The sequence below is a fragment of the Leguminivora glycinivorella genome, chromosome 24 (genome assembly GCF_023078275.1).
Source record: "Leguminivora glycinivorella isolate SPB_JAAS2020 chromosome 24, LegGlyc_1.1, whole genome shotgun sequence".
NCBI classification, from domain to species: Eukaryota; Metazoa; Arthropoda; class Insecta; order Lepidoptera; family Tortricidae; genus Leguminivora; species Leguminivora glycinivorella.
This window is the reverse complement of record NC_062994.1, coordinates 3,757,307-3,778,135: the sequence shown is the minus strand read 5'-3', so window position 1 is coordinate 3,778,135 and position 20,829 is coordinate 3,757,307. Positions and strand designations below refer to the sequence as shown.

At 41.5% G+C, this 20,829-nt stretch overlaps 1 protein-coding gene across 2 annotated transcripts; it reads left to right on the top strand.

Annotated features, from left to right (window-relative positions):
- The first annotated feature begins 393 nt into the window (after positions 1–393).
- LOC125238615 lies at positions 394–20,829 on the top strand. 2 transcript variants are annotated; one of them, XM_048145975.1, is made up of 11 exons: positions 394–822; positions 1,534–1,806; positions 3,604–4,087; positions 5,029–5,132; positions 8,212–8,392; positions 9,081–9,124; positions 16,121–16,384; positions 18,525–18,748; positions 19,320–19,425; positions 19,985–20,165; positions 20,697–20,829. In XM_048145975.1, exons 1-11 carry the CDS (start codon positions 739–741, stop codon positions 20,747–20,749), a joined length of 1,998 nt encoding a protein of 665 aa, XP_048001932.1. In that variant the 5' UTR covers positions 394–738; the 3' UTR covers positions 20,750–20,829. The 2 variants fall into 2 exon arrangements, with proteins under 2 accessions (XP_048001932.1, XP_048001933.1); XM_048145976.1 differs by lacking the exon at positions 1,534–1,806.

Sequence of the window (20,829 nt, the reverse complement as noted above, 5' to 3'; positions counted from 1 at the left end):
GTGGTATTTTTTCTTTTCGTTTTTAACATCTAATATAAGTTCCGCTTCTGGTTCCGGTTCCGCTTCTGCTTCCGTTAAACTAAATTCAAAACTTCTGCTTCCGCTTCCGGTTCCGTTAAAAACACATCCGTTACATCCCTGCATTTGTCCCCCAGTCGGGATTTGCCCCGCCGTACCTTATTATGAAAATTTGCAGTTCAGTAGGCCTAGCATAAGATGGCCGCGAGAGTATGTCGCCGCGAGATAGATGACACGTCTTATTCTAACTGTATTAATGACATAAGGACGGGTAGTCTATCTCGCGGCGACATACTCTCGCGGCCATCATGTGCTAGGCCTACAGCGCCTGTGCAAATGCATTATTTGTGCGAGAGAGGAAAAAAATATCATCTTCGCGCTCTCACGTACGAAATTCTTTATCTGTGCAATGGACTAATAAGGTGGCGCCATCTGTCATAACCTCTGAGTGTGCCTCCTCCAGCGATTGTCCTCCTCGTTTATCTGGCGGGATAAAATGGCAATGTGCCTCCTCTTTACCAATATTTTACCAATATGGTAGGTAGCGCCACCTATCGAGCTAGATGTGACTTATTAAAAAATTAGTCGAGTTAGCAGAAAAAAATATGATTAATAAGTCTATGGCAAGTAGGTATTTTGACGTTGCCAAATTTCGGGATAGACATTTTGATCCACGATGTTTATTTAGTGATTTTCGATATATTTTACAAATAAATTATCATGTGCTACTTGTATCCGGCTTTCTCTTCGTGTTTTGGGATACGACTGCGAATCGGACTACTTTACATTGCTATATTATCAATCGTAAGTATTTTGTAATCATAAATAACTGGAAGACCGAGCTTTTCTCCTAGAATAGTTTCTTTGTAGAAAAAACTCTTTTACGATCGGTCTGGCGAAGTTGATCGCCCTGTCTGCTGAGCCGAATGCCGATGGCTGAAAGTCCTGGGTTCGAATCCCGGAAAGGGCATTTGTGATGAACACAGATGTTTGTTCCTGAGTCATGGACGCTTATTGTTTTCTATGTATATATGTGAGTGTGTTTAGTAAAACGTCCCACCTTGTCGGTTACCATTAAGGCAAGATTTACTTGTAGGTATCTTCATATGAATAAACTGACAAAGCGGCTTTATAGTTAATAGCAATCGACAAAGTGGCCATACAAATTGGCCAGCCACGTAAGGCCGTTTTCACATTATCCGATCCGATATCGGATGTCGGAAGGATTTCGATAGAAAAAATCCAAGATGGCGCCTATAATGTATGGGATATCGGTCCGACATCCGATATCGGATCGGATAATGTGAAGACGCACTAACGGCTCAGCCACGACATTGGTCTAAGCGCGACAGCGGTGAGCGGCGGCCATAGATTGGAGCGAGACACAGCGATGGGACTTTTCATTCGCACGTATGTCGTGTATCGTGGCTGAGCCGTAAAGCCTGAGTTCTCGCTCGTGTTGGGCATGCAACGGGGCGGAACGCTCCACTCAGGTCTTACACCAAGTGTGTGCAGGTGACAGGCGCACTGATAAACGCCGCGATCAAGAAGCTCGGCGTTGACGTGAGCTCCATCAGAGACGTGGTCGTGACCACCACAACTACCACCACATTAACCACCACGACTGCCGTTGAAGAGTCAGACGACACTGATATTACTGACGAAGAGGTGCCCGCTCCCCAGGCTCTCAACGCCCGGGTTCCGCGGGTGAAGGACGCCTGGAGACGGATGAAGACCACGAGACCGAAGCTCCCTGTAGAGAGTATCGGGGAAGATGGACTGCTTAAGGTAACTTGTGTACATTCGATGTTTATGCCTCCAACAGACGGTGATTTCACGTAAAAGTAACGTGTGTCACGACTTTGAGTGTTTATTTGAACTACAGCTAGAAAGGATCTATGCATATATCGGGAAAGTAAGACTTATTTAGAGGTAGATCATCACTTGAACTTGCATCGTGAATAAATGGAACATAAAATCGTGACTCTGTTACTCTTGGGGAATGCCCCCCTAGATGTTACCGAATATAAAAGAATCATTAAAAAATAAAAATAGTGTTGGATATGACGGCATTTGCACACCATTTGCGTCACCATTGAGGCACCAGAGATTGGTGGACAGCTTCAGCAGGATCGCGGCGTTGTCCCGGCAGACGCACGCTCTGCATCATCATGGAGGCGCCAGCATAAGCGTGGCGGCCAGCGATACTGGTGGACAGCTTCAGCAGGCTCGCGGCGTTGTCACGGCAGATGAGCGCGCTGCATCACCATCGAAGCGCCAGCATAAGCGTGGCGGCCAGCGATATTGGTGGACAGCTTCAGCAGGATCGCGGCGTTGTCACGGCAGATGAGCGCGCTGAATCACCATCGAAGCGCCAGCATAAGCGTGGCGGCCAGCGATACTGGTGGACAGCTTCAGCAGGCTCACGGCGTTGTCACGGCAGACGCACGCTCTGCTTCACCATCGAGGTGCCACCAGCATAAGCGGCGCTTGGACAGCGCTAGTGTTGGTGGCCGCGCTGGTAGCCTGCGTATTGACGACTGATCACTAACGGCGCGGCTTACATTTAGTGAGATTCGAACCCACGACTTTCAGGGTACGAACTGTACGAAGTATTGTACAACTGAGCCACGGTAGAACTTTGAAACTGATAATCGGTCACTCCGGCGTTCGACGAAACAATGAGGTTAGCTGGTAGCGACCAGCTAACGTCGAACGCAAGAGTCGGGACGCGTGGAGCCGTTTGTTGCAGGTGGAAACTGGACTATCAACATCGCGGCGGTGTGACGCCGGAGCGACTTACAACGAACGGTGGCGCCATCTATTCTATCGGTTCGATGCGACGTCTACGACGTACTCTGTCTATTGAAAGACCTTGGATATACAAACGGAACAAAAAAATATAAATACACCGTGTTTTTATTGTTTTCCTGTCGTTAGGTTCGCTATCAGGAACCGGAACCACCCTGTATTGACACTTTTATTTCTGTTAAATTCGCAAAAAAATATTTTTCATCGTTTTCATACATTCATTAGTGTGAGAGACCCTTAAGTATTCTTATAAGTTAGTGTCACGTTAGTTTGACTGACGGCACATGTCAAAACAAATAACATTGTGAAATGGTAAAGGCTGTCACACACGTGTTCTGTAATCATTTTTTTTTAATAACTCGATAACCGTAAGAGTTAAGCCGGTTACGGTATTAATTGATCTAAAGAACCATTCCTTCAAGTTAACGGAATTCAATAAAAACAGGGTGTCTATGTAGGAATACAAAAAAAAACTAAATTTATTTATTATTTTATTCATTGAAATTAAACGAAAAACAATAAAAACACGTTGTAGGTATATTTTGTCCGTCAACCAAATTTTGGCACTAAAAAACGGTGGCAAATTTGAATAATGTAGGGCTCAGCGGCCAATTCTCTTCATAAAACGCGTGCCTTCATGCCTTCAATTGATTGAAAATATACGGATTACGGGCAAAGGTTTAATTCCCATAGAATAATTTAATTTCAAGTAAAAAAAAAACCAGCAAGTAGGTACAGGGCCACGATTTGATTGACCCTCTTTATTTCCAACAGGTAATTTCTTTCGAAGATTCCGGTGGCACGGATAATGACCCCCCTCCGAAATCTGAGGGGTCCAACGCATCCGGTGGCACGGATGATGACCCCCCTCCGAAACCTGAGGGGTCCAACGAATCTGGTGGCACGGATGATGACCCCCCTCCGAAACCTGAGGGGTCCAACGAATCCGGTGGCACGGATAATGACCCCCCTCCGAAACCTGAGGGGTCCAACGAATCCGGTGGCACGGATAATGACCCCCCTCCGAAACCTGAGGGGTCCAAAGAAGACGGGGATGCCAAGAGTTCGAAAGAATCCGATGTCTCTGAGGGCTCCAAAAAACCTGGGGACCCTAAGGGCTCCAAAGAACCAGGGGATCCCAAGGGCTCCAAAGAATCCGAGGACCCTGACGGGTCCAAAGACTCCGATGACGCTAATCCGACAGAGACCACGCGTGTCACGACCACCACTCCCCCCGGCCCCAGCACCACTAAAGAAGGTAACATCCCAAGTAACAATTTCTATTTTATTTTGTAACCCCCGACGCAAAAACGACGTGTTTTTTTGGTTTTGGAAGCTGAGTTAGTCGGGAGTGTTATTAGCCATGTTTAGTGTTGTTAATAGACTAGCCTTGAATTGAAGACTTGCAAAGGTTCAAGCTTTGAAGGCTCAAGCGTTAAAGGTTAAGAATTTCACCACCTCCTTTCTTCCCGCGGGTGTCGTAGAAGTCGACTGTGGGATACGGGTTAAATTGTAGCGTAGGCGAGAGGCTGGCAACCTGTCACTGCAATGTCACAATTTGGATTTCTTTCAACCCCTTTTTACCAAGAGTGGCACTGAGACTTAGTAGTTCATGTGCTCTGCCTACCCGTTTATGGGATCTAGGCGGGATTATATGTATGTCGGTTAGTTGTATGATCAATAAAGTTGCTATATATATCACTTTTTGTTAAATTAGAAAAAATCTATAGGTACATATTTAATACTTACTCATTTCCCTCTCTCTATTTCCTCAAAGCTTATTTAGCTTCTTTTTATTTCCTCAAAGGTTGACTGGAAGAGATCCCATTAAGGGATAAGTCCGCCCACATATTACTGACTCTGTAACTGTTTTCTTTATGTAGGTACAATAAAGCTTATACCTGTGGGGCTTATGTGTAATCACAGTGCATAGACTGCCATCTCTTGACACAGGCTTAAAACTTTTGAACCTCAGGTTTGACAATTTGGCCCATATTCTCTTAGCTTGTTTTAAAATGTCAAATATTAATATTAGCGCCATCTAGCTGAGCGTACCCCAAAGGTGTAATGCCATCTAGGCCACCGTACCTTTTTCTGTATGGTACTGAGGTGCGTTTTTTTCTTACTAGACTTTATCTGTCTATACGGAGTTATATGTGTCTTTGCCTATACTTACACCATATTCATTAAATATTACAGAACTGTTCACGGAAGTTATGGGAAAGGTGAACCGCAACGGTCTGAGCTTTCTCTCGATCACGTTCATATTCCTCGGGATCATTCTGCTTATCGCGAACTTCGTGGTGAGTCCTTGGAGTAGATTATACTATACTGTTTCACTACACCAACTGGGCAAGGCTTAGGTATAAACTGAAATAAATGTCATATACAAAGAAAAACCGGCCAAGAGCGTGTCGGGCCACGCTCAGTGTAGGGTTCCGTAGTTTTCCGTATTTTTTTCATATTTTTAAACATATGGTTCAAAAGTTAGAGGGAGAGACGCACTTTTTTTTCCTTTAGGAGCGATTATTTCCGAAAATATTAATATTATCAAAAAACGATCTTTGTAAACCCTTATTAATTTTTTAATACCTATCCAACAATATATCAGACGTTGGGGTTGGCATGAAAAAAATATCAGCCCCCACTTTTCATGTAGGGGGGGTACCCTAATAAAACATTTTTTTCCATTTTTTATTTTTGCACTTTGTTGGCGTGATTGATATACATATTGGTACCAAATTTCAGCTTTCTAGTGCTAACGGTTACTGAGATTATCCGTGGACGGACAGACGGACGGACGGACAGACAGACATGGCGAAACTATAAGGGTTCCTAATAGTTGAACTACGGAACCCTAAAAAGTGACCAAGGCCTCCAAGTGTTCAAAGCTGGATTTGTTCTAAGAAGAAGGCTTAGGTAGTTTGCTATTCGAAAATAGATAGCAAAATTGCATTTTAAGATAAGATAAGATAATCATTTATTGCAAACCATGGTATACAAAGTTCTTTACATAGGTATAGGTACACGGGATCACATGGCACCCTGGTAGGGTATGGCAATTTTTCTTATACTATTTAAACAAACATATATTTTTTAGGCTTAGTCTAAATGAAATATATAATAAAATATATGTTTTTAATACATATAATTATTGTGATTGAGTCTCTTCCATGTATTCTCGAATAGAATAATATGCTTTTTCTAATAGGATTATTTTGAGTTTAGTATTAAATAGATTTGTTTTTTTGATACATTTTATCTGGTTAGGTAGCTTGTTGTATATTTGTATAGCTCTATAGTAAGGACCTCTTTTATATATATCCAAAATCGGCTCTGGGAGGACGAGTTGGTCTCTGCGACGGGCGCTCTTGTTAAATTCAAATAGATTTAAGTTATTTTTGACAAATGTACTTATTTCTAATATGTACAAAGAAGGAAGGGTCAATATCTTATCCGCAAGAGTGCAAAGTAATTTCATACGAATTTTAACTTAAGCTGGTGGGTAGAATTTACCTATAAATGATGATTTTGAATTATAAATATTGAATAGATTGATGGATTTGATTTAGTTTAAAGTTTTATAATCAGTATTTTATTCTTGTGTTGGTGTGGTGAAAAATTTTGTGTTTCACTCTGTGGCAAAGTTTGTTTAACCTTCGTGCCTTGAAATCCTTGCAACACTCAATATTCCACTTTTTGAACCTCTGGAGGGCGATTTTTGAATCTCAAATACGGGATTTTGTCACTAAAATACCGGCTGAAAACGTTGACTTGCCTCTTATTTTCATATATTACTGACAATTTTCTGAATTCGAACGCGTGAGACTCAAAAATCGGCCCGCTGGCTACGCTCGGGAATCATATTGAATATTGGAATCTTTCGCTTCCTCGGGTGCGGTTAAACAACAACTTTGCTCCCTTACAAAACAAATAACTATTTCAACTGGGACATTTGAACAATCTCTGGTTTCCTAGGGTCGCGGTGGCTTCATATAGCGGCCGTCTCTAGACAAAATGTAGTGGCAGTCTCCGTACAGAATATGGACTAGCTAGAGCGTAGTGAGTAGGGAATGCAATAACCGACCAAATGTCAACCGGTTATGGTTACTAGAGAGCGGATTTCATGTAGCGATTTAAATATTAATATGGATATGACTCGCATAATTTATTATTTTTTCTACACACAAAAAATGTATAAAAGTAAAACCCTTTTTGGATGCTTTTGTGAATATTGGGCAAAAATAATAATCATAATATAAATAATAAATAAAAAAATGTTTATAATATTGTCTTCGGTTACCGCGATAGTTACTCATGAAATAAAACTAAAAACGAGTGAACTGTAAAGAGTTCGAAACGTCGGGATGTATTTTAAATTCATTTGCATTATACGCGATTTAATCCGTTTCCATAGTTTTATTTCATGAAAAAAATGTTTGTTAATTTTTAATAATTTATTTATATAAATTCTTGTAAAAACTTCTATATTACGACTCAAAAAATAGAAAAATTAAAATAATTCGCTTCCTGTATACAAACTCCTTTATTTAGAATGAAATACTTTTCTTTAAATGTAGATATTTACAAAAATAATTACATTTAAAGAAAAGAAAAATTACATTTACAGAAAATAACATTAATTTAATCTAATTAGTCAGCGAAGTTTGCGGTGTGCGATGTAGATGTGATAGATTGTAAAACCTTAATATAATCCACTCGTATTTAAAAAAATGCACTAATCATATCCATATTAATATTTAAATCGCTACATGAAATCCGCTCTCTAATGGTTACGGTTATGCTCAAAAAATAAACGATAACCGGATGGCCATACTTGGCCACTCCCGCTCCCCGCTGTAAGTGCCGCCCACCCCCTCTCGGTTACCTCAAAGTTACCGCCTGCTAAAAACGCGAACAGTCGACCTGCCATATGTCACTCATACAAGCGTAGTACGCGTTCACCTACACGAGCTTAGGGATCATCCCCACACAAGAGACGCATGTCCTGAGACGCGGAACGGACGTCCGCGCCACGCCACCTGAATGTAATTTAAAAAACGTCTCCTCAGTACATTTTGTATAGGAGAGACGTAAGACGCGCCCCCAGGCGACGCGTCGCTTGGCGCGCGCCGCGCCGCCTGGAGCGCGCCAAGAGACGTCTCTTGCGCGTCCTTCCTATACAAAATGTACTGAGGAGACGTTTTTTAAATGACATTCAGGCGGTGTGGCGCGGACGTCCGCTCCGCGCCTCAGGACATGCGTCTCTTAAATGTGGATGGTCCCTTAGATTGTGTGCTAGGAACGCGCCTCTTTCATATATTTGATCGCCAGCGTCCGAGGTGTGCTATTTGTGAGTCATGACTCGTGATTGTTTTCCAGAACTCCCCCGAGCTGGCGCTGATCTACGTGTGGCTGCTTGTGTCAACCATAATAGCGTCGCTCGTAATTCTGGCTGCCACCGTGGGCGAGTGCACACTAGCGCCACATTCCTGTCTGCTCTCGAAGCTGGACGATTTCACGGGCACCATGATCTGTTTGTTCTGGCTCCTCTATATATCCGGTGAGTGCTGAGAACTGACGGTAGATGGCGCTACATGTTCGATAAGAAGTGTGGTAGCTGAAAAACTTAAAGTAAACTTATGAGTCTAAGGCGTGAAATACACAGAAGGGACGCACGTCGTGAGACGCGGAAGGGACGCGAGCGCCGCGCCGTCTGAGTGTAATTTAAATGTAAGACGCGCCTCAAGGCTTACGTTACGGCTTGCGTCACCTGTTTGTGGATATTAGTCCCTCAGACGTTCAACTTTCGTGAAACATGTTAAAATATTTTTGAATTAGAACTAGTATAATTAACAGTTGTTCCTGCTCGCGCTATTATATCGCGACTGTTGCGACATGTTTCGTTTCGGGTCATTTAGTTTTATACATACATACGATCATACATACATACGATCACGCCTGTATCCCATAAAGGGGTAGACAGAGCACATGAAACTACAAGCTTAAGCTTCAGTGCCACTCTTGGCATATAAGGGGTTGAAAGAAAACGAAACTGTGACATTGCAGTGACAGGTTGCCAGCCTCTCGCCTACGCCACAATTTAACCCATATCCCATAGTCGCCTTCTACGACACCCACGGGAAGAAAGGGGGTGGTGAAGTTCTTAACCCGTCACCACACAGTCAAGTTTAGTTTTATAATAACAATAAACGGTTAAAACGGTTGTACTCACGTTAATTTTGTTTCAGCGTGGACCCACTTCGCCGCTGTGGCCAATGGCATGGCAAGACAAGTACAACCTTTGTGATAATCTGATCTAAGTATTTACAAAACTGGCAATATACCAGCATAACTATTATCTACCGTACTTCTGATGTTTTGGGTGTCCATGGGCGGCAGTAATCGCTTACCATCAAGCGACCTGTCTGCTCTTTTGCCTCCTATCTCATAAAAAAACAGTATGATGAAGATTTTAATACTCTATGAACTAGTCGTTTAACCTTTAGGGACTGACTATCCACACAGGCGACGCGCATCTTACGTTTTTCCTATACAAAATGTACTGAGGAGACGTTTTTTTAAATTACACTCGGTCGACGCGGCGCTGGCGTCCGTTCCGCGTCTTACGACGTGCGTCGCCTGAGTGTGGGTTGCCGCTTACAATGTGAAGAATTATGTGCGACGTGTCATTTTCAAACTGCCGAAACGTAAGAAGGTGACAACCGTGTTATAATTATAAGACTTATAAGGGCCTCTTGTACCAACGAAAATGGAGGGTTAACTCACCATTTTATATGAAACTTGACAGTTGACAGCCCACTAACCCTGAGTTAAGTGATTGGTGCAAGTGGGCCTAAGCAATATAACCTTTGTTGAAATCAGAATAACGACTAGTTTGTTAGTTGCATGTTACATATCGTCACTACTTTTAAAAAATCTCGTATCTCACACTGTTCCTCAAAGTTAAAACGCAGTAAGTCTATATGCATTCCATACATACTTACTACAATTTTCTTTTCATTGACAGACGAAGATACAAGTTTTTTTTAAAGTAGTGACGATATGTATCTATACTCGTAATAAGGATTATTACCAATTACCTTGTTTAAATTGATGGAAGCGTCTACTGTCAGATTGGATCATGGGATCCAATGAATACCAACGTAATCAAGTACTTACAAGCAGTCTTGGTTCACGAAAGCAGGCACGAATGAACTAAACCTTCAGGATGCCTTTACAGTAGGTACGAAGTCTCAGTGAAGAGTTTCCTATACATAAAATAAAATATTTTATGCAGTGCACGAAATAAAGCACCACATAATTAGTAGAACTGGATGAGACTAGCTCAGGACCGGGACAAGTGGCGTACTAGAAGAGAGGCCTATGCTCAGCAGTGGGCGATAAAGGGCTGATATGATGATGATGATGATGATGATGAATTAGTAGAAAAATATGGACAGTGGTTTTGTTTAAACATAATTTCTATTTAATAAGTCACAGAGAAAGATATAAAGTAAATGAATTGACCGTAATTCCATATTAGCATATCGTTTTGACAGTTCTTAAAAAGAAGCTGATGTGACTAGTAGGAAACTAGCCTATTTGCCTCAATTAAGGCCGGCAATAGACAGTCTTAAAATTCATAATCTTAAAAAACAAGTGTGTGGACAGTCGCGAATTGTATGGAACTCCGTGAACTCGATCTGATTTTTTTTTTTTTTTATATACTACGTCGGTGGCAAACAAGTATACGGCCCGCCTGATGTAAAGCGGTCACCGTAACCTATGGACGCCTGCAACTCAAACAGTGTCACATGCGCGTTACCACCCCATTAGAAACTTGTACATTCCCTTTTGCTGTGTTAAGTACACAGCAAAAAGGAGTGTACAAGTTCCAAGGAGGGTTCGGGTTGCCGACGACTCAAAGGACAATAAACGGAACAAGTTAGTTCCGTAAGTCCTCCCGTCATCAGCACACCGCACCCTCGTTGAGCTCTGGCAACCTTACTCACCGACAGGAACACAACACTACTGATTTTTGTAAGATTATAATTTTTTCAGATTATGAATTTTAAGACTGTCTGTTGCCGGCTTAAAAATGGTGTATCGTACATTGGTGGAATCTAAAATTAGGTATAGCGTAAAAATCTGTGGTAACAGTTATCTATACAATATCCAGGCAGCCTTTGAGGCCAAATTTCCAAAAGAGAGCCATGAGAACGATAGCCAGAGTACCTCAGATGACGTCATGTAAAACTTATTTCTTAAAGTCTCTTCAAGGACTTATCGAAGAGACTAAGAGACGCCACCGGCGTCCGAAGAGCTGGCAGCTTCCTCGCTCAGCGTATTAGCTTGACAATCCAGCGAGGAAATGCTGCCAGCGTCTTCGGTACTATGCCGCAGGGGCCCATTTTAGATTCATTTAGTTTAATTTTAATTTTTTATATATGTTAAGTTTAATTTTAGAATAATTCTAGATTTTATAGTTTTGTTTTATTTTAAGATAATATTATGTTCTTTAAGTTAATATGCAAATGTGTACAAAAAAATATTGAAATGTAAATAAAATTATTCTTTTACTTTCATAAAGTTCCATATCCTAACAGTACCCAGTCTAGTCTACTCGTATACATTATTGCTATTCTTAGCGACCTATGAGGTGGAAGACCTATGAGGAAGTACCTAAACTGCATTGAAACTTGGGAAGAAAGACTGAAACAAAAAAGGAAGGACCATGCGTGGATCCAGGAGGGAAGGGGGGGGGGGGGAGCCTAGGTTGGCCCAAGTTGGCCATACAAATTGACCACGTGAGTGAACCCCTGGGCAGGGCACACACATTTACCACGTGACTATCCATTCGTGGTAGCTCTAGTGAAGAGTCAGGCAGGCAAGTATGGTCGCGCGATAAATGATAAAACATCAGGTCGTCCCTACCGCACTATTTGTAAGTGCGATAGGGACTGTGGTAACTAAACGCCTGCTCCGTTCCCCCCTCTCTCTCTTGGGATAGATATGCTCACGTTAAAATGTTGTGTATCAATTGATTACAATAAATAATAGTTCAAGTATCCAGATTGGTATTAATTAATTTTACCATATGCTACGAAGAAACCCACTTGAGCACCTCGATATTACAGGGACGGCCAGATTTTTTATCATTTATCGCGCGACCATACTTGCCTGGCTGAACCTTATAGCAAAAAAAATGGCCGACGGACCGAACTAGGTAATATGCAGACATTAAACGTCCATACGAACTCTACATTATCCCAATGTTTCATACTTGAGGAAATGAGGAAGGTGAGAGAGAATGAGGCTCGGCTCTTAGTCCAAAATGGACGATTAGTCCATAAATGTAAGTCGTCTAAAGCACCTAAGCTCTCATCAAAATAGACTTGCATTGCAGTTCAGACACAGAATATATAATAGTACAAGTATAGAAGGCTCAGCCCTCTGATAGTCACAAAATGCCGCCATTCGAAATTCTTACCTACATTAACAAATGGACCGCACGCGAGCAGCCGACATTGAATTCATTTGCGCAAAATGACATCCTTGGGAAAGATGTCGTCACAGTTCTTGAAACCTTAATTTGTCCTTGAAATAACAACATTGTGGAAATTGCACATAGATTGAATTTCAAAAACCATTTTGCTCAACTTATCGGGTTTCACCAGTAAACCCTGTGACTTATGCAAAAATGAGTTGAATAAGTGGAAAAGAAAAATTAATAAGTCTATGGATATGGAGATTATAGGTAGGTAGGCATATCTATGGTAAGTAGGTATTTTGACGTTGCCAGATTTTGGGAGAGACATTTTGATCCACGATGTTTATTTAGTGGTTTTCGATATATTTTACAAATAAACCAGCATGTGCGACTTGTATCCGGCCTTCTCGTCGTGTTGTGGGATTCCGCTGCGAATCGGACTGCTTTTCATTGCTATATTATCAATCGTAAGTATTTTAAATGATATTATAGGTATCTGGAGAGTCGAAGGGTCAGTTGGCAGTGGAAGACCTGGTCGAACTTGACTAAATCGGGGAAATATTGTGTGCTACTCTGCGGCGGCGCCACCATATTGAATCATTGCAAAAAGACCACAGAATCATTGCAAAAAGGCCAGGTTAGAAGTACTCGAAACCGACGATCGAGCGTGTATGAGAAACGTTATGAAAGTGTGTGAAGCGAAAGTGGTTTGTCAGGATAGTAGTACATAAATGGAAATCCGTGATCTCTGCCTACCCCTCTGAGAAAAAGGTGTGATTGTATGTATGTATGTATGTAAATATCAGGAAGACCGAGTTCCTCGTCTCCTAGAATAGGTACCTACATAAGTAGAGAAAACTTTACAAGGATCGGTCTGGCGTGGTTGGTTGCCCTGCCTGCTGAGCCGATGGCTGAAAGTCCTGGGTTCGAATCCCGGAAAGGATTTTTCCCCTCACTAGCTCGGAAACACGTGTTTTGTCCTTTAATACCAGCGGGTAAAAACGCATTTTATCCACTAGTGGGTAAAGTAATTTGACCTTGAATAAAGTCAAATTAACTGCTTTAAAATTGATAATAGTAGGTGAATCTAGTAATAAAGATGATTTACCACCTGTGGAACTACTGGAAGCAGTGAGTTATTTGTTAATACAAGTTGTATTTTAACGCCGAGTGTGGAATTGAAAAACGAGCAAGTGAAAGGGTTCTATAGTTTTGCGGAAAATGTTCGTATTTGAGATTGACTGAAATGGCATGACACGTTCGTACGTTACGAAGGCAATTCTTTTCGCAGTACGTCTAGTATTCGGTTAAGCTAGGAACACACTACGCGGACGTCCGTCGTAAATCGACCGCGACCGCGACCGATCAGTGTGCACGGAACAAAACATCCAGCGAGCCAGGCCCCGTAGCCGAATGGCACAAACGCTCACGAAACGAAACGCTAGTAGATATCTATCCCTATCGCTCTTGCGTATTGGCGCGACAGAGCCGGACTACGTTTCGTTTTCGTTTGGCGTCGGAGAAATGCCATTTGGCTACGGGGCCAGATTTCGATCGGACGTCCATGCGCTCAAGTGAAAGGGTTCTATAGTTTTGCGGAAAATGTTCGTATTTGAGATTGACTGAAATGGCATGACACGTTCGTACGTTACGAAGGCAATTCTTTTCGCAGTACGTCTAGTATTCGGTTAAGCTAGGAACACACTACGCGGACGTCCGTCGTAAATCGACCGCGACCGCGACCGATCAGTGTGCACGGAACAAAACATCCAGCGAGCCAGGCCCCGTAGCCGAATGGCACAAACGCTCACGAAACGAAACGCTAGTAGATATCTATCCCTATCGCTCTTGCGTATTGGCGCGATAGAGCCGGACTACGTTTCGTTTTCGTTTGGCGTCGGAGAAATGCCATTTGGCTACGGGGCCAGATTTCGATCGGACGTCCATGCGCTCAAGGCCACGTCCACGTCCGTCGACCGATAATTTGCACGGTTATGTGTAATTTCATTGTCCAGTAGGGTGAAGCGAATTTAAAAATTTTGGAAATATGCAATTGAATACCACTCAAAGAATGCCTAATTTTATGAAGATTACGAGAAAAATAATTTAAAAAATCTAGCTATATACTTTTGGCCCTCTACCATTGATTTAATAAAAAAATATTAATACTTTTTTGTAAAATTTATTTTTTTATTTTTACATATTTTTATTAATTTAGGCTGGCAACCTGTCACTGCAATGTCACAGTTTCGTTTTCTTTCAACCCCTTATTTGCCAAGAGTGGCACTGTAACTTTAGCAGTTTCATGTGCTCTGCCTACCCCTATATGGGAAACAGGTGTGATTGTATGTATGTATGTATTTTTATTAAATTTATATATTAAACATAGCCTTCGGTATCTGAAATGATTTTAATTTTTTTTTTTGTACTTTAAACATTTTTTTTTGAGACCTAAATTTATAGCAAAATTGGAATTTTCCAAAAAATCCTATTTACATGTATCTCGTGCTTGAAAAAATATTCTTAGCATGTGACAGAAAAGCTATTCATCTAAATAAACTCATAGGATATTAAACAACATATCAGTCCAACTAAAAATTTTAGTTATATCGCTTCAAAGTATGCCTAAATTGCCTAATAACGCCTAAAATGTCACTTTTGGTCATCATGTAAAAATAGGAAAAATCAATAAAAATGCAAAAACCCAAAACTTTAAATTTATATCTAAAAATATAATGCACGTGTTACTTCGTTTATCGTATTTCGCATGATAACGTGATTATTGAGTTAAAAATGAAATTTTGAAGTATCATTATTTACTACTTTTTAATAAATTTAAACATTATTATGGTTAAATTCACTTAATTACAGCTTCTTTTATAATATTAATTAATAATAAACAATAAAAATTGACGTCAGACATATTTAATTTATTTCTTAATTTTACCTTATGTTTTTTTGCTTTTACGGCTGGTAGAGGGCCAAAAGTAGTACCTTATTTTAAATTTGATGCCAGAAATATAATCTGCAAATTTTTCCGCAACTTTTGATACCTATTCCGTTATGAATTTCGAATTTTTATTTTTCTCCATACAACCACGCTCCACCCTATTGTCCAGATTCCCGTCCGCGGTCGATTTACGACGGACGTCCGCGTAGTATGTTCCTAGCTTTATACGTCCGCTTGGCGACATGCGGGACTGAGTGAGTAACCACGTCCATACAAAATGTATCTAACCGATGGTGCTGCGACACGCAGCGTGGCTCGTGTAACCCCGGCTTTAAGGCTGAGTGCACGCTCGTGTTGGGTGTGCACTGTGTGCAGCCCGAGCGTCTACTCAGGGTGCGTAGCCGAATGGCACAAACGCTCACGAAACGAAACGCTCGTAGATATCTGTCTCTATATCGCTCGTCCGTATTGGCGCGACAGAGCCAGACTAGCTTTCTCGGCGTTTCTTTTTCGTTTCGCGTCGCAGAAATGCCATTCGGCTACGGCACCTGGCCTTACACCAAATGTGTGCAAGTAAGATAAGATAAGATAAAAAAGTTTATTGCCACAAAACTAGAAATCTTAAATTATACTACACAAGTTAAACAATTAATTATTAAAATACAGTTTTATCCTAAATAAATTACTTAAACAATAACCGTTATTCTTATTCGAAAACAAACTCCAATTTCATATAGGTATAAGTAGTTTTAGGCAATGGGTCCCAGTCTCAGCTCGTGCTAGAATATATGTGGTGTGCATATAGATAGCGCTGATTTTCAGTCTGGTCCCTTTGTATTTTCGGTCAGGTGACAGGCGCCCTGATAAACGCCGCGATCAAGAAGGCCGGCGTCGACGTGAGCCACATCAACGACGTGATGGAGCTCCTGAACACCACCGCAGCCACCACCAAGATGACCACAACCGTCATAGAGACAGAAGACACTGATCTCACTGGTGAAGATTTGATCGCTCTCAACGAGGTGCCGCGGGCGAAGGCCAGGCGACGGATGGGGACCGCGGAGCCCTGGCTCACCACGGTCGAGATTATCGGGGAAGATGGACGGCTTCAGGTAACTTTATCTAGTTTAAAGTAAAGTGGAGATAAAAGTGATACCTGCGACATTAGCCGGCTTTACACAGACGCTCTATCGCGCGTGCTAGGGACCGTCCACACTCGAGTGACGCATTTCCGCCGACGCGGAACGGACATCAGCGCCACGCCGCCTGAATCTAATTTAAAAAACCGGCCAAGAGCGTGTCGGGCCACGCTCAGTGTAGGGTTCCGTAGTTTTCCGTATTTTTCTCAAAAACTACTGAACCTATCAAGTTCAAAACAATTTTCCTAGAAAGTGTTTATAAAGTTCTACTTTTGTGATTTTTTTACACATATTTCAAAAGTTAGAGGGGACGCACTTTTTTTTCCTTTAGGAGCGATTATTTCCGAAAATATTAATATTATCAAAAAACGATCTTAATAGTAAACCCTTATTCATTTTTAAATACCTATCCAACAATTAATACTTCACATGTTGGGGTCGGAATGAAAAAAAAATATCAGCCCCCACTTTACATGTACGGGGGGTACCCTAATAAAACATTTTTTTCCATTTTTTATTTTTGCACTTTGTTGGCGTGATTTATATACATATTGGTACCAAATTTCAGCTTTCTAGTGCTAACGGTTACTGAGATTATCCGCGGAATGACGGACAGACAGACATGGCGAAACTATAAGGGTTCCTAGTTGACTACGGAACCCTAAAAATGTCTCCTCAGTACATCTGGTATAGGAAGGACGTAAGAGTCGTAAGACGCGCCCCAGGCGGCGCGGCGCGCGCCAAGCGACGCGTCGCCTGGGGCTAAGCGACTTCCCTTGCGAGTCCTTCCTACTTATACAAAATGTACGGTGAAGGAATGCGCGTGTAAAGCTGACGGGAGGGGACGTTCGGTCCCTGAACGCGCGATTGCGTCTACCAGTTCGAGCGCGCAATCGCGTGTGAGGTTGTCTTTGTTACACGTACGTTCGTTCACGCGCGCACAAGATGGCGGACATACGCTCGTGGACTAAAGAATTAGTGGTTGAATTACTTGCTCTTTATAAATCGATACTATTAATAACGCGGTCTATCGCGCACGATTAGCCCTTACACGCACGTTCTTTTCGTTCTCAAAAACTTCCACGCGCGAAAGAACGTGAACCTTAAAAACGAACAACACGCAATCTCACGCGCAGGCTTAACCGCGCGCTATCCTGTGCGCTCTGGGAACGTGCGATAGAACGAATGTGTTAAGGCGACTAATTACAAGGAAGGAGGTCTGACGTGCCGGGCTGCCGGGCGATTTGTACTCAATACGCGTGTCGCTAGTTCTTGAAACCAACACTTGTAGATGAACGCTACTGTAACGACTAAGGTAAGGTAAGGTAAAGCAATTACTACTATGTTAATCTATACTAATATTATAAAAGGGAAAGCGTGTGTGACTGTTTGTTTGTCTGTCTTTCACGGCAAATCGGAGCGTCGAATTGACGTGTTTTTTAAGTGGAGATAGTTGAAGGGATGGAGAGTGACATCATGACATGTGCTACTTTTGTCTCTTTTTAAGCCCCCACTTCCAAATTTTATGCGAAAGAAGCCGCGGGCAAAAGCTAGTAACAAAACAAAATTAATTATTATTTTATTAATTTAACGGAAAACAATAAAATAAATCTAATATATTATACTTCGTCACGCATTCACGCATTCACGACGTTCATAATTATTCCAAATTTCAAAGCCATTGCATCAGCAGTTCTCGAAATATTTAGTAAGCTGACAGACAGACAGACGGACAGAGCGGCACCATTAGGGTTCCTTTTGTACCTTTTTGGTACGGAACCCTAAAAACACGTTGTACCTATATTTAACCGGTCAACCAAATCTTGGCACTAAAAAAGGTGGCAAATTTGAAAAATTTAGGGGCTCAGCGCAGCGGCCAATTCTCTTCATAAAACGCGTGCTTTCTTAAACCTTGAATGATTGAAAATATAGGGGCAAAGGTTTAATGAGAAGGCACTGTCACTGTCATTCATATGTGTGAGAGAGAAAACATATCATCTTCTCTCTCTCACGTATGGACTAATAGGGTGGCGCCGTCTGTCATAACCTTTGAGTGTGCCTCCTCATTCCCATAAAATGCCAACATTTGGTTGACCCTCTCTATTTCCAACAGGTAATTTCTTTCGAAGAAGAAACCGAGACTGATGACGACGACCCTCCTCCTCCTCCTCCTCCTCCTCCTCCTGCCGCGGAATCCAATGTTGCCGAGAGCTCTAAGGAGTCCAAAGTTGCCGAAGTTGACGAAGGCTCGGGAGAGGAGGCGACTACCAAAGGCGCTGGGGCCAAAATCAAATCGAAGCATAGGACCACTCCCGCCGGACCCAGCACCCCTAAAAAGGTATTTTTTTACAAGCTTTCATTAAACTTGCAATACTTATTACTTAGTTACAATGTACCTACTAGTATGTCCGAGTGAAATCTTGCGACTCAATTTTGAAGCAGATATCTTTAACCGATTGAACCATAGAGAAATAAGTAAGGGAAGAGTTGTAACATAATAATAATAATAAATTGTTTATTTTCGAATATCATGATCCATACATTACAATAACAATATTTACATAAAAAACTAAAAACAAATTTCTTGATTCTAACATACCTTAATAACACACATCATCAAACCATAACATATAAATAACTGTAACTCCATACATCAGTAAATGCAAGTTATTTGTAGTGACATCTAGCGTCATTCAAGCGTCAACTAGCGTAAATTATCATTTAGCGTTTCCTATTAGTCAAATCAGCTTCTTTTATGAGCTTTCAAAACGATTTGTTAATATGGAATTGCTATGAAATACTGACGAGTGACGTCATGGTCGATTCATTTACTTTATATCTTTCTCTTTGATTTATTAAATAGAAATTATGTTTAAACATAACTACTGGACAGTAATATTAATATTGCAGACGTCTACACGGCCGCGATGGGCAAGGTGAACCGCAACGGTCTGAACTTCCTCGCGATGCTCTTCATCGCGCTGGGGATCATACTGCTTATCGCTAACTTCGTGGTGAGTCCGTAGAATACATGGAGCCTCTTAGCAAAAAAGTATAGTATATTATGATTGTAAGAGTAAATATTTATCCTCTTGCCGCCCAATGTGCAATGAGACGTACAATTGGGTTCATTGGAATTTTAACTTTCATGTGAATAAATAAAGTAGAATTTCTTTTGTCTCTAAAATGTACCGAACAAATGAAACTCAACTTAATTTAAAATGCAACAAGGATCAAAATTCTCTAGCAACATTTTTGTATGGTGGGCGTTACGAGGTTATTAATGCCTTATATTTTGATTTATCTTACTGTTATTTACGATGAAAGTATTAAAGAATATCGATTGACTCATAATAGTCACTGGTTCCCGCCATCTTGGATTGTTATAAAAACAGCGGGAATGTAGTGATGGTGGCCAGTTCGAGTACAGACGAGTTGCAGCGACGAAATCTTGAAATATTTATTGTAAATTGGTTGTTATTATGTTTGTAATAAACGAATATAGTAAATGTGTTGGTACAAGTAATGGTTTTCATCATCAACCATGGCATAATAATGTATGATGTTTTCCAGAACTCCCCCGAGATGGCGCTACTGTACGTGGCGCTGCTAATATCGACTTGCATAGCGTCGCTCGTCCTGCTGACTTCCGTCGTGGGTGAATGTGCGCGCGCGCACGACACCTGTCTGCTGGCGAAGCTCGACTGGTTCACGGGCTTCGTGCTCACTCTGTTCTGGTTCGTCTATATCTTCGGTGAGTGCAGTGAACTGACGGTAGGTGGCGCCTTGTGTTCGATAAGTTCGTGTTTGTTATATTGACGGCGCTGTATGTTTCGCTATTGCGTTTCATGTGTTACTATCATACAGGAATAAGTAAGGGAAGAGTTGTAACTCCATACATTAATAAATGCGGGTTATCTCTTCGTTCGTCGCGACATCTATTGACAAGTAGCAGTACTGATAATTTACGCTAGTTGACGCGTGATTGACATGTGATTGTCGCTAGATGTCACTATAACTATGCCTATACAAATAACTTGCATTTACTGATGTATGGAGTCACAACTCTTCCCTTTAACATAAAGATAACATTGATCTTTAAAATTATTGGTGCAACTTTTAACTATAACAATTCGGCAACCTTCAAATCTTAGAGTGAACAGGCATCTTCTGGGCGAGCTCACTCCATCGTAGGCCACGTCTTTGCCTTTGGCTAGTCTGTGGTCAAGAGTAAGCCCATTTATAATTGAAAAAAAAAATCTCTAACACCTATATTTTGTTACAGTGTGGGCCTTCTTCGCTGCTGTGGCCAATGGCATGGCGAGAGAGGTCCCCTAGACTGGCTTATACGTGAATATCTATAGATAATGTAATGTATGAAGAACGTGCACTCTACGATTAAGTCGTAACAGAACCGT

Excerpts from the sequence above, each read along its gene's own strand:
- LOC125238615 (XM_048145975.1), top strand. The coding sequence starts at position 739 with ATGTGCTACTTGTATCCGGCTTTCTCTTCGTGTTTTGGGATACGACTG. Across the intron at positions 1,807-3,603 it reads GGGAAGATGGACTGCTTAAG|GTAATTTCTTTCGAAGATTC; the intron begins GTAACTTGTGTA and ends TATTTCCAACAG. Across the intron at positions 20,166-20,696 it reads CTGGTTCGTCTATATCTTCG|TGTGGGCCTTCTTCGCTGCT; the intron begins GTGAGTGCAGTG and ends ATTTTGTTACAG.